Raw genomic sequence first — 13,295 nt, 5'->3', positions numbered from 1 at the left:
ACCTACTGCACCTGGCGTTCTCCCGGGGGTGCTGGGAGATGAGCCAAAGGCAGGCCTGAGCCGAAGGAACCGAGGGAGCGGGCAGAGCAAACCGTGCAGCTGAAGCCCAGCCGAGGGGAGCGGGGCGTGTGCCGGACGACAGCCCGCCAACGTGGAGTCCTGCACTGGACTCCCGAGAGTGTCACCCTAGTGGGATCTCGGACCAACTCGAATGCTCAGTGATCAGCAGTGTGATGTCAAACTGCACTGGCAGCAGAGGAGGGCAGAAGGGCCATGACACAGCCATCCCCTCTATGGGTCCTAAAGCACCCTCTTAGTGGTGCAGAGGACAGGGGGTCAGAGCAGCGTGATCAAGATGCTGAAGGGACGTCACCCAAAGAGAAGCAGGTGTTCAGCCAAGAAACACAAAAGAAACCAGGACTCCACCCTGAGAACCTCAAGAGCCAGCATGGAGGACTTACTCTGTGAGCTCCAGGAGGCTGGGTCCATCGCCAGTGAAAACTCCTAGGATGTGATTTTACATTGGTGGAAGGAAGGCCTTTGCAACAACAGGAAGAGTAACCCAGAGAGACAGAAGTGGTGAGTACTTTGCTGCAGGAATTGTTCAACTTAAATATACCACAAATTAGCACCGATTACAATGCTTTATGTGTATCTGTACACATTTTATATACTATGTGGGCACCCTTCCTAGACTGGACATTCCCTGAGAAATTACACCCCCAGAGTCCGGCACAAGCCCTGTCACATGCTATGTGCTCGATAAACGTTATTTGAACGAATAAACTGACCATGGCCGGAGGCCACCAAGCCTCTTGTACAACTGCAAGTCATGCCACATAGTTGTTCATGTTCCTTCTGAAACAGCAGAGCCTGTTATTTCTAGAAAACCGCACGGATAACAGTTTTCTCTGGAGACACTGTCATCCTCTGCATCTTCACAATCGGTTTGGAATTTAGGAATGAGTTATTTAATTATTATGTATTATAGTCAACAGTAATATTAGCCCTAGGTTTAAAACTCAGCCTGGTATGAAGTAAGGATGAGTGGTAAGAATTTTTGCCTCCAAAGTTTCTGTAGTTCACACAAAAATGTGTATTAAAAAATCTGATCCTTCCCACTGTGACCTGGTTCAGAGACTTACCCTCAAGGCCTTCTTTCAAGAAAATGTCACTGCATCTCTCTGTTGGGGGGGGGATTAATTTATTTATTTGCAGGCTGGAGTTACGGGCCCAGAGATGTATGCTGCCCACCACCCTTGGCGGGCTGGGCTTCGCCCCAATGTGTTCCTGCCCAAGACCTGCTCCAACCTAGAACTTAATTCAAAAGCTTCAACAGAGCAGCCTCTGCAGTTACCAAGGAGATCGATGCTCCTCCTTAGGAGCCCCCCAAATTAAACCAATCCTCTGGTCCATGAATCACAGCCTGGAACTCTCCTAAAACCTGAGGCAGCTTCCCAAGCCCCCAGTCTCCATGTAGGAGTGGACATGTGTGGTCCTGCATCCAGGGGAGGGAGCGTAGTTCCAAGAAGCATTTACTGTACTGCAGGCACTGTCTTGGGACATTTCATTTAATCCTCACAACAATCCAATGAGGTGATATTAGTGTCCCCATTGCACAAATGAGGCCAGGGTGTCTGTCTCAGAGAAGTTAACACAATTGCCCAAAGTCACACAGATAGTAAATGGAGAAGCCAGTATTTGTTGGTTTTTGTTTGTTTGGTTTTTTTGGGGGCAGAGACAGAGAGATTCAGAGAGAAGGACAGACAAGGACAGACAGACAGGAAGGGAGAGAGATGAGAAGCATCAATTCTTTTTGTAGCACCTTAGTTGTTCATTGATTGCTTTCTCATATGTGCCTTGACGGGGGGGGGGGCGGCTACAGCAGACCTAGTGACCCCTTGCTCGAGCCAGTGACCTTGCGCTCAAGCTGGTGAGCCTTGCTCAAACCAGATGAGCCCGCACTCAAGCTGGCGACCTCGGGGTTTCGAACCTGGGTCTTCTGCATCCCAGTCCTACGCTCTATCCGCTGCACCACTGCCTGGTCAGGCTAAATGGAGAAGCCAGTATTTGAACTCAGGTCTTTTCAGCTACAAAGCTGTGCTATTTTCCCACACAATAAGCAGAGCAGTCTTAAACCAAAAGCCAAGCCCTTGTCAAAATGCCCCGATGACTTCCTCTCACCCAAACTTCTGCAGGACCCTGCCTGCCTCTCTTGTCACATCCACTATCTTCCTGCCATTGTTCTCTCACCTCCAGTCCTCTCAGCCTTCCCCCTGTTCCTGGGAATCGCCAAGTCTCTGAGTCAGGGCCACCACACCTGCTGTCCCCTCTCCCCAGAATGCCACTCCCTCAGGTCTCTGCAGATCCCTCTTACTTCATCCAGCTCTCTGCTCCAAAGCCACCTCCTCAGGAGGCCATTCCCAACTGCCCTATCGAAAAGGGACCTCTTCCATCACCACTCTCTAGCCCTTACCCTACACCTCGCCTTTCTCAGCACTTCCCAGCACCTGAACACAAACACTCGGTTAGTTAACTGCTTGTTGTCAGTGTTTCCAACAGGGTCTCTGTGTCACTCACTGCCACACCCCCAAATCCAGGGCCCACGTGCGGCCAATGTAGACCACATTGGATTTGCTGCATGTCCACTCCCCTCTGCCACCTCCATCTGGTCCCAGCACACAGAGGTCTGCTACACAGTGGCTGGGTGACCTTGGCCAAGTAACTTCAGCTCTCCAGAGAAACTTTCCACTTGCTGATAGTGGCCCTGACAAAGAAGGGACTGATATTTCATCCCTCCCCGAAGACTGCATCGTCCCCTTGCTCTGTCATTTGCTACTTTTAGAATTTTTTGATTTTATCAGAGAAGAGACATTTAGTGCAACTGATAAAACAGAAAGATAATTATATTTCACAAAGAGAGGAAAAAAAACCTTTCAAAACAACCAATTGTCTGTTTACTGCTAGAATAGACAATTAGTTCATTTCATGCCTTCCAGCGTCTTTTCAAAGCCGAAAGAAATGAACTCTTTTCTTTTTTAAAGGAGAGTTATAAAAAGCTGTGTGATCCAGCACTGAACCAACCAGGGGGCTTCTACAGTTCTGAGATTCCACCAGTATAAATCTCTAGACTTCTAAAGGGACTGGCTAGTCATAACCCAAGACCAGCTGAAAACCAGTAGTCAACATGAAAGTTTCTAGAGATAACATTCTGTTTGGGGAACTTAATTTGCCTCCCTTCATATATAATCACCGCCCTAGAAAGTGGTTCATTTTCCAGTAAAACATTTTACATTCTGTAGAAGTATTTGGTAAGTAGAGGGCCATTTCTTCCAAAACTTGGGATTTACTTTGAGTTTTATTTGATGCAATCTATCTGAACATTGTTTTAGCTGTGGAACTTCCTAGAACAGCACCTGAGGAGCTTTTGTTTACTGGCCTTCCTTAGTTTCTCTCTCCCTTCTTAATACATATAACACTTCAAAGGAACTCTTGGCTTTAGGCCCTGGTCAAGCTCAAAGGGTGAAATACCAAAGAGATAAGAGAATGATGTTCTGGGAAAATTGGAGCTAACTTCTTAGTTTACAACTTTTAACCAATCTACCCACTCCCTCATGTTTACAAGGTGTGAGATGATAGAGCTTTACTGTGTAGCCAAAGACCAGGACAGGTAAAATGCTGCCAACGATTTCACTTAAAAAGAAGGGAGAAGAAAACAGTTTGTATTCATTTTTGAATTCCAGAGCCTATCCTCAGTAGGGAAAGCTCCACAGGAAAAATTAAAAGGTGTGGATGGGAAGTAAAGTGGAATGAAGTAGGGCGGTGGTGTCATGATTGTGTCACTCACAGGACACACCGCCCCGAACATTGTGTCTTCTCTGAGGCTCCTCCCTATTCCAGGTTGCTCCCTTTACGCTCCTGTATTTGATCATAAATTTTGAATATTCCTAAAGGCTTTCAATCAGTAGTCACGTATTCAAATTCTCATTAATGATAAGTGTTCATATTCTTTAGCATTAGTGATAAGTCTATCTAATATTCAAGTACAAATTATATCCAGCTTCCAGCTTCCTGCTTCCTTCACAGGACATGCTAACAGTTTATCATATAATGCTCACACTTAAAAAAAATCATCTTTATGGCCTGAGTGATCTTTCAAAAGATCAAAAAATAAATAAAAGAGAAAGAAAGCTGCAGGTGATTTAGTGATATTTATGAGCATTACTGAAATTCTTGTGCCAGAATGAGGAAATGTTCCATGAACATTCATATCTCTGGCTAACTGATAAAAGTCCAATACACAGTCTTTGCTGTACACGTGTATTGTTACTTCTGTATCGTTTTGATTTAGTAAATAAAGTTTAGACTCTATTCCTATAGAGCAGGGGTCCCCAAACTACGGCCCCGCGGGCCACATGCGGCCCCCTGAGGCCATTTATCTGACCCCCGCCACACTTCCAGAAGGGGCACCTCTTTCATTGGTGGTCAGTGAGAGGAGCATAGTTCCCATTGAAATACTGGTCAGTTGGTTGATTTAAATTTACTTGTTCTTTATTTTAAATATTGTATTTGTTCCCGTTTTGTTTTTTTTACTTTAAAATAAGATCTGTGCAGTGTGCATAGGGATTTGTTCATAGTTTTTTTTTATAGTCTGGCCCTCCAACGGTCTGAGGGACAGTGAACTGGCCCCCTGTGTAAAAAGTTTGGGGACCCCTGCTCTAGAGCCTTTGAAATATGTGTTTATCTTGCAAAAACACTTTCCTTAAAGTGTTTAAAATAACCATGTTATTTTTTTAAAAATTGAAGGTATTGAGGTGACGTTGGTTAATAAATGTATACAGGTTTCAGGTGTACAATTCTATAATTCAACATCTGCACACTGTACTGTGTGTTCACCACCCCGAGTCATGTCTGCTTCTGTCACCATTTATGCCCCTTTATCTTCTCCTACCTCCCCCCACCCTCTTCCCCTCTGGTAACTACCATCCTGTTGCCTGTGTCTATGCGTTTGTTTGTTTTTCACTTAATTGCTTCACCTTTTTGCACCCAGCGCCCAACCACGTTTATACTCTACGGTTGCAAAGAGGAAAAGGAGACAACATGTAGTATAATGTACAGCCTCTAACAGCCCAGATGTATGCACTTTCATGACATTCAACTTACTTTTTCATTCCATGCCCACAGTCCAATTCCAAGAAATGCTATTCCCAAAAACTGAAAAGAAAAAGAGAAAGCAGCGTAAATATAAGGGTAAACACTGTGTTTTTACTAATATAAATTAGAAAGTTTTCAATCCATTCTTTTGACACTTTAACTGGCTGAGAAATAGTTTTCTCTAAAATCTGAGTAACCATCTTTAACAAAAACAAGAAAAACAAACGAACAAAAAAACACACCAGAATTCCCTTGATTAAAGTTATTACAGCATTGAAAAGAATTGGGTTTAAAAAAATGTGGTGTGTATATACACAACAGAATATTATTCAGTCTTCATAGAGAAGGAAATCCGGCCATTTGAGATAACATGGATGAACCTGAAGGACATTATGCTCAATGAAATAAGCCAGCCGGAGAAACTAAATACTTTAGTATTGAGTTCTGATATTACTTACAGGTGGCATCCACAAATGAGGAAGTCACACTCGCAGAAACAGAGCGAAAAAGCGGTGCCAGGGACAGGGGAGAGCGGAAAGACTGGTCCAGGGATCCGCGCTGGCGGGTTCAAGGCGAATATGAACTGAGGAGCTAGTGTACGACATGGCGACTATAGTCGATAACAACATATTGTACGATCGAAATCTGCTTAAAGAGTAGAACTTAAATGTTCTTACCTCACCCCCTCACAAAAGGAGACCACGAGGTAACGGACGCGTTAACTTGATGAGGGGAACCCTTTCACCATGTATACGTGTATCAAAGCATCGTGCTGTACTCTTTAACTATCTTACAAGTTTATCAATTCTACAGCAGGAAAGCTGAAAAAAATAACATTTTTTTAAATTTAAAAATGGGTTGGGGACATGTAGGTGCTTAGAAGTCATTGAGGGTATGAATAATAAGTAGGTAGACTCTTGCACAAATCAAAGTCATCAGTATGTTTCCTGCTGCCTTTAAGGGTAGAGAGGGACCGTACTTGGCCCTCAAATCCAGGCCAGCGCTCACTAGAAACATGGAGAACCAGTGACCTGCATTTAGAAGAGCTGACGATTCTCTTTTCACCATCAAGCCATTCTAAACGGGCCAGGTCAGAGACGGCACGCAGAAACCCCGCTGGCCCTCAACAAGCTCAGCGTCACTCCTTCAAAAGGTAACATGAATCTGATCAAGTCCACTGTAATCCAAAGAAAATTCACAGATGCTTCTGTTTCTCAGAAACTTTAATTCCTTATATCATAGTTGAGAGGACTTCCATGACCTGGCCTGATGAATTCAGTGCTATAACTTCCTGGGTAACACGGAGTACAAATGACAAGAGACTGAGTTAGAGGAGAACACAAAGACACGCTCAGCCCTGAGGCAGAGGTGCCCCTCATATACACACGGGGTCTCCTGTGCTGTCTACCAGCGACGGTGAGTGTGGGGTGGGCGGTGGTGGGAGGGAAGCAACTGGTAACCAGGGGAACTTTCCATTTAAACTAATCCTTACTGTATTCCATCTGTTCTAAGATACGCATTCTCCCCTCCCAATATTTTCGTATCTCTGAAATTGGGATGCATCTTAAAATTCACGGTATCACATAGTTGTTTTGGTTTTTTTTTTCCATGATGGTACCAAAAATAACAGCATGGCTGTTAATCAGGGTGTCACAGGGTTGATGACACATGGTCCAGCACTGTCCACCCATTAAGGGCTCAGTGGTCAGCACTGGGTGTAACGGGCCACGAGGGAAGACTCACTCCTCATCTTCATTATCAATAGCAACTCAGAATTTCCTTTCCAGACCCTGAGGGAAAAAGAACAGGCAGGCTGATAAGCAGATGCAGTCTGTTTATTTTACTCATATTTTGGTTCAATGTCAGGGAGGCTGTCCACTGAGAGGGGTGCACAAAGCAAATAACAGTGAGGGTGGTCATTCTTCCCAGTTTCAGGGAAATCTGAGAACTGTCCACCTGGCGAGGTCATTCGCCGCCGCGGGAGTGACACTGTGGAGGGATCAGCTAACAAATCCGACCGGCCTGGGAAACAGCACGAGGAGAAGGAACGGGAACTGGAAAAACGCAAACAACTGACTGCCCTGAAAATGAGGTGGCGTGTTAAAAGCAGAACTTCCCAAATATCCCAACACGGACCCGACGCGGCAGCACGGCAATGAGTGTGCAGCCCGTTCGGAGCCCTACGCAGGAGAGCTCCAGCAAGTCCTGGGTTTGGCAAAAACCGAAGACTCTTTTCTTCCTACTTTTGCTCTTAGATGTTTGAAAAGTGTTTAAAAAGACTTCTCATTTTCAACATCCCAACAGAAAAACTAAGGTCAGCCCTTCTACTGCCCTGGTTAGAGCTCTATTTCACTTTACATTTCTGACCCAAATAATAAAAGGTACTGGTCCCCCAAAGGTACTTGAGATGCTCTAGTACAAAAATAAAGCAGTTCAGCATATTTCCCTTCCCCCCAACACACACACACTTATAAGTCCACAAGGTAACAGGTGACAGGTGTATACACAGGATCCCATCAGACCTAAAAATCATTGAGCCCTTGACTTCATCCATATTGCATCAAACTGCAGGGAGAACAGCTGTGCTAGGCTTGCTCACTTGCACTCTGCACGGTCAGTGCATGAGCATGTGGCAGAGCCACGTGTGCACAGTCTATGTAGGACAGGTGCTTTGACTCAGGGCAGATTGGGGACATCCTGCCCGCCACTGTGAGGGGGCATTTTCTGTTCATCTGCCTGCTGCCACGAGAAGCACTTTTCCCCGGCCTGCGTGCTTTGCTTGTTCGCAGTCAGGAGACTCTATTAAACGGGAATGGCCTACCGCTTTCCAGCTCTGCAGTGCCTCTACCATCTGCCCAAATTCAGTGTGGACCTGCCTGGCCTCAGCCACCGGCATTCCAAAACTCAACCCAGTGAAAGGCCTGACTCTCCAATGCTAACGCTCTCCATGGACAAATGTTCCCATCTCCCCGATACAGTATTTAATCACAGTGTCACACCAGATGGGGGATGCTGTGGCAGAGGACACTGTTGTCAACTGTCCTTGCTGCTGCACGGGGTGGACATATCACTCTGAAGGCTCTAATTGCTAACATTTATTTCCCTTTATAACTCAGCAGCCACGGTGCTTAAGCATCACAACAAGTTTATTTTGAAATATAGGCACAAGTTTAAGAAAGAGAAAAATGAGACTCACAGAGGCACCCAGCTTCTAAGTAGAAAAGCAGAGATTTGTACCAAGAAGAGTAACATTGAAGTACATGTCCTTACCCATCATGATAAATTCCCATTTCCCACACAGAACAGAAAGTTGAGGCATTCAGAGTAGAATCATATATAATAAACACAGGACATCATACATCCCTTCTCCAGAAAGCAAATGAAAATTGAAGTAGAAAGAAATGAAAACCTTGCTTTCACCTAAGAACTAGATGAAAACAGAAATGTCCCCTGCTGAGTTCAGAAAACAGAAATTCCACGCAGGTCAACTTTCTCCTCTTTGTATGAAGTTCTCCTTTCCTTGCCATTTTGAAAACCTTGGTTCTTTCACAAACCATATAAATGTGGACTGGAAACCAAGTTTTCCACAAAAAGAAAAAAAACCCAGGACTTAAAGAAGACTCACAGATAAATCCTTTATAATCTTGCTCCCATACTTCCTGCTTCAACTCTGACTCTCTAAACAATGGTTTAAGCACTGGAGAAAGGACGCTAGATTTAAAGTCCAGGAAAGCACACAATACCTAAGCAAATGGTGTGGGGCCCGGGCCTCAACATGCACATACCTTCGGCGCTACATCACTAGCACACGCCCCCCATTACTCTCAGCCCATATGTTTTGTTTTAAAATCAAGTTGTTCCAGCTCCAAATAATTAAACAGAGAAGAGCCAAAAAACAGAGAGAGGCACGCAGCACTTAAGGCACACCGAGTTTTCCCCTTCCCACCTCCCTAAGAAAAGAGGACCATAAACCACCAAACTGACCTCATTCGCAAACCTGGAGGCCAACCTGCAGGGAACAGCTGAGAACACTTAAAGGCAACTCTTTATTCCTTTGAAACAGAAAAACAGATCTGACACATCTTCCCACATGGCAGTGTATGCAAACATGTAGTACAAATGTCTGTCCACCCAACTTTTGATGTTCTAACATGAATAACAATTTTTCCAACATTGTTGAATGTAAGTATGAAGTAGGTACTTTGTTTTTTATGAATTAGCTAAAAGTGCACTGCCTAACACAGTAGCCACTAGCTACTAAGCCTCTGAAATGTGACTAGTTCAAACTGGGATGTGCTGGTAAGTTTAAAATATACACTGGATTTTGGAGACTTAATATGAATAAAAAGAATGTAAAATATCTCAAGTTATTTTATTATTAGCCCTTTGAGTAGTACGAACATTCATGTACGTATGTTCTCGTGCCTTCCGACCATCCAGAGTATGATTTATTTTAAAAATATGTAAGGCAACATTAAAAAAAAAAAGGAAAATGTATGTTCCTGTTTCCATAAATTGATTATCAAACAAACACAATTTTAAGGTAATAAAACTGGAACTGGAACTAACTTCATTTTTTGAAAAAATAAAAAACCAAACATAAAAACTCCCAGGGGTCAGCAAGCATGAAAAAAACTACTCAAAGGGTTAATAACTTTTCTTTTTTAACTGAGAGGAAGAGAGATGTGAGGCAGATTTCTGCATGCACCCTGACAAGGATCCACCTGGCAAACCCCAACTGGGGCCAATGCTCAAATCAACCAAGTTATTTTTAGTGCCTGAGGCCAACACTCAGACCAACAAGCTATCCTCAGCATCTGCAGCACTACTTGATTTGAGTTACCAGCTGTGGGAGAGGAAGAGGGGGAGGGGGAGAGAGGAGGGCGAAAGGAAGAGAAGGGGGAAGTGGGCAGGGAGAGAAGCAGATGATCACTTCTCCTGTGCATCCTGACTGGGAATGAAATCTGGGACATCCATACATTAGGCCAACACTCTATCCACTGAGCAAAGCACCCAGGGCCTAGTTACATGTTGAAATGACAATTCTTTAGATATATTGGGTTCAATAAAATATATTATTTTAAAAATTAAAAAATGTTTTGCCCTGGCCAGTTGGCACAGTGGTACAGCATCAGCCCAGTGTATATATGTCCCAGGTTTGATTCTCTTTCCGGGCACACAAGAGAAGTGACCATCTATTTCTCCACCCCTTCCCCTCCCCCTCCCCCTTCTTTCTCTCTCTTTCTCTCTCTCTCCCCCCTTCCCACAGCTATAGCTCAATTGGTTACAGCAAGTTGGCCCTGGGCACTGAGGATGGCTCCGTGGCCTCTACCTCAGGTGCTAAAATAGCTTAGCTGCTGAAAAACAGAGCAACGCCCAAGATGGGCAGAGCATCGCCTCTTGTGGGGCTTGCAGGGTGGATCCCAGTCAGGGTGCATGCAGGAATCTGTCCCTCTGCCTCCCCTCCTCTCACTTAAAAAAAAATTTCCATTGATTTGAGAATGAAAGGGAGGAATGAGGGAGGGAGAGAAGGGAAATGGAGGGAAAGAGGAGAAAGAAATGGGTGGAAGGGAGGGAGGAAAAGAGGGAGAAGGAGGGAGGTGAGAGGGGGGAGAGACAGGGGAGAGAGAGAGACAAGGGGAGAGACAGGGACAGAGAGAGAGAAGCATCAACTTGTTCCACTTAGTTGTTCCATTTAGTTGTGTACTCATTGATTGCTCCTTTTGTTCTCTGACTGGGGATGGAATCCACAACCTCAGTGCACCAGGAGGACACTCTATCCACTGAACCGCTCGACCAGGGCAAATATATAAAAATTAATTTCACTTGTTTCATTTTACTTTTTTTTTTTTTTTTTTTTTTTACAGAGGCAGAGATAGACAGGGACAGACAGACAGGAATGGAGAGAGATGAGAAGCATCAATCATCAGTTTCTCGTTGCAAGTTGCGACTTCTTAGTTGTTCATTGATTGCTTTCTCACATGTGCCTTGACCGTGGGCCTTCAGCAGACCGAGTAACCCCCTGCTGGAGCCAGTGACCGTGGGTCCAAGCTGGTGAGCTCTTTGCTCAAGCCAGATGAGCCCACACTCAAGCTGGCGACCTCGGGGTCTCGAACCTGGGTCCTTTCGTATCCCAGTCCGACGCTCTATCCACTGCGCCACCACCTGGTCAGGCTTCATTTTACTTTTTAAAATATTTGTCACTACAACATTGAAATGATATATGTGGCTTGTACCGTATTATTATTGAATAATGTTGTTCTACAGTATCCACAACAATCTCGTGCAGTAGGTAGTGATATTATCACCATTTTATAGATAGAGAGACTGAGATTTAAAAACTTGACGTAATTCTTCCAGGATCATTTGGGTGCCTGAGCTGGGATGTTCAGGAAATCTGACTCCTTCAAGCCCAAGCTCAAAACTATTTTAGTACTTTCCTGATATGCCTAAAATGTTTTTCCAGCCAAAAAGAGATGGAGAATTATACTCAAACTCTTGTCCTAAGACTCAAAATGACTCCTTTAATTCCAAGGTGTTCAAGGCAAAGATACGCTTTTCTGACAGGGAGAGAGAACAGCAGCAGGTGGAGGCAGAGCGGGCACGCTGAGGGGAGCTGCTGGGCTTGGAGGAACGAGAGCCAGCACAGCTGACGGTTAGGAAAAGCTGCAAAGGAAAATGGCCCCACGATGTGACTTGGGTGACTGGGCATCTTTGCCAGGAGGAACACATCGGCCCCCTTTTCTCTGGAAAGTGGATGTTCTCTTCTTCCTCCATCTGTTGTTTTTGCCTTTGCTGAGCCTCCAACTTATTGGAAATGAACCAGTGCTCTGTTCTAAATGGAACAAAAGTGGATACTTCAGGAAGCCGTTCATCCATCCATCCAACACTCCTCCACAAATATTCTTGAGCTGCTACTCTGTGCTAGTCACTACTTTTCTCTTGTGATAAACAAGGTAAGAAAACAGATAAAGTCTCTGCCCCCTGAGCCTGCAGTCCAGTAAAAGATAAATTTTAATGATCAAAGCATAAAAGACAAAATCACCCATGACAGTGCTATAAAGAAAATAAGGCCAAAACAGACTCGAAGAGGGGGGATTTGACCCAGAGAACATTCCAGTAAGGCTTCTCTGAATGAGGGATGTAGGAACTTGGGTCTGAAGGATGAGAAGACATTAACAGGCAAAAGAAAAAGGAAAAGGAAAACAGGAAGAGGGTTTCTGGCAGAGAAACAAGAATGTGTGAAGGCCCTGTGATGAGAGAAGCATATAAGTAAAAGGGTAGAAAAGGTAACTGGTGTGGCTGGTGCACAGATAATAAGGACAGAGAAGAACAGGGCAGGTATGCAATTAGAGATGCAAGCGTGAGCCAGCCCATGCAGGGCCTCGTAAGCCACCTTAAGGGACCCAAACAATACGCCAGAGTGGTCAGAAGCCCGTTAAGGGCCATCCATGTGTAGAGAGCTGTGGTGGGGTGAGAAAAAGGCAGGTCTTTATCAGCTTTGGGCTTTGGGAAAATGATGATCTTGACTCCAGAAAAGATTAGATCCACTAGGACTAGAAGGAGACAGAGTTTTGGTCATGCAGACAAGACCGGACTGTGTCCTGGACTGAAATGCGGCGGAGAAGTAAATGGAAGTGAGACTATTGAGAAGTAGAACTGACTTTTTCAGGGATAACTGGATATGATGAAGAGGGGCAAGGGTGAAGACAAGGGGGGTGTCCAGGGTAATGCCTGTGATTCCAGCAGCTTCTACACAGATGGCTCCTCAAAACCCACCTGATATCCTCTCCAACAGAAATAACTCTCAGGAGCTAATTTTATAACTACCTTGAGATCCAGTGGCATTTCTGAAGGACAGCTTTCTTTTAATGGGTACTTTGGCTGCCATGTGAATTCTCTTTGAAGCAAATTTCAGCTTGCCTACTTTAAAGAAAAATTATTTTAAATAGATATGCATGTTTACCACCACCTAACACTTTTATTCATCTAAGGAAGCAGTTATAAAGAAGTACATTAAAATTCACAGGCAACTCTTAAATACTTAAAAATAACAATTACATCAATGGTGTCTGCCCGGAATCCCATGAACAGTCTCAAAATCACAATGCAGCAAAAACACAATGGAGGAAAACAAAACT

The 13,295-nt window shown here is 44.4% G+C and overlaps 1 protein-coding gene across 1 annotated transcript in view; it reads right to left on the bottom strand.

Annotated features, from left to right (window-relative positions):
• TSPAN5 (tetraspanin 5) overlaps positions 1–13,295 on the bottom strand; it is a 187,746-nt gene that overhangs the window by 28,615 nt on the left and 145,836 nt on the right. The window contains exon 2 of the mRNA XM_066280732.1: positions 5,164–5,214. Coding sequence (XP_066136829.1) covers positions 5,164–5,214 — 51 coding nt within the window. The remainder of the gene's footprint in view (positions 1–5,163; positions 5,215–13,295) is intronic.

Source organism: Saccopteryx bilineata, chromosome 5, assembly GCF_036850765.1.
Source record: "Saccopteryx bilineata isolate mSacBil1 chromosome 5, mSacBil1_pri_phased_curated, whole genome shotgun sequence".
In the NCBI taxonomy this organism is placed as follows: Eukaryota; Metazoa; Chordata; class Mammalia; order Chiroptera; family Emballonuridae; genus Saccopteryx; species Saccopteryx bilineata.
The sequence above is the reverse complement of the archived record's forward strand: the minus strand, read 5'-3'. Positions and strand labels throughout refer to the sequence as shown.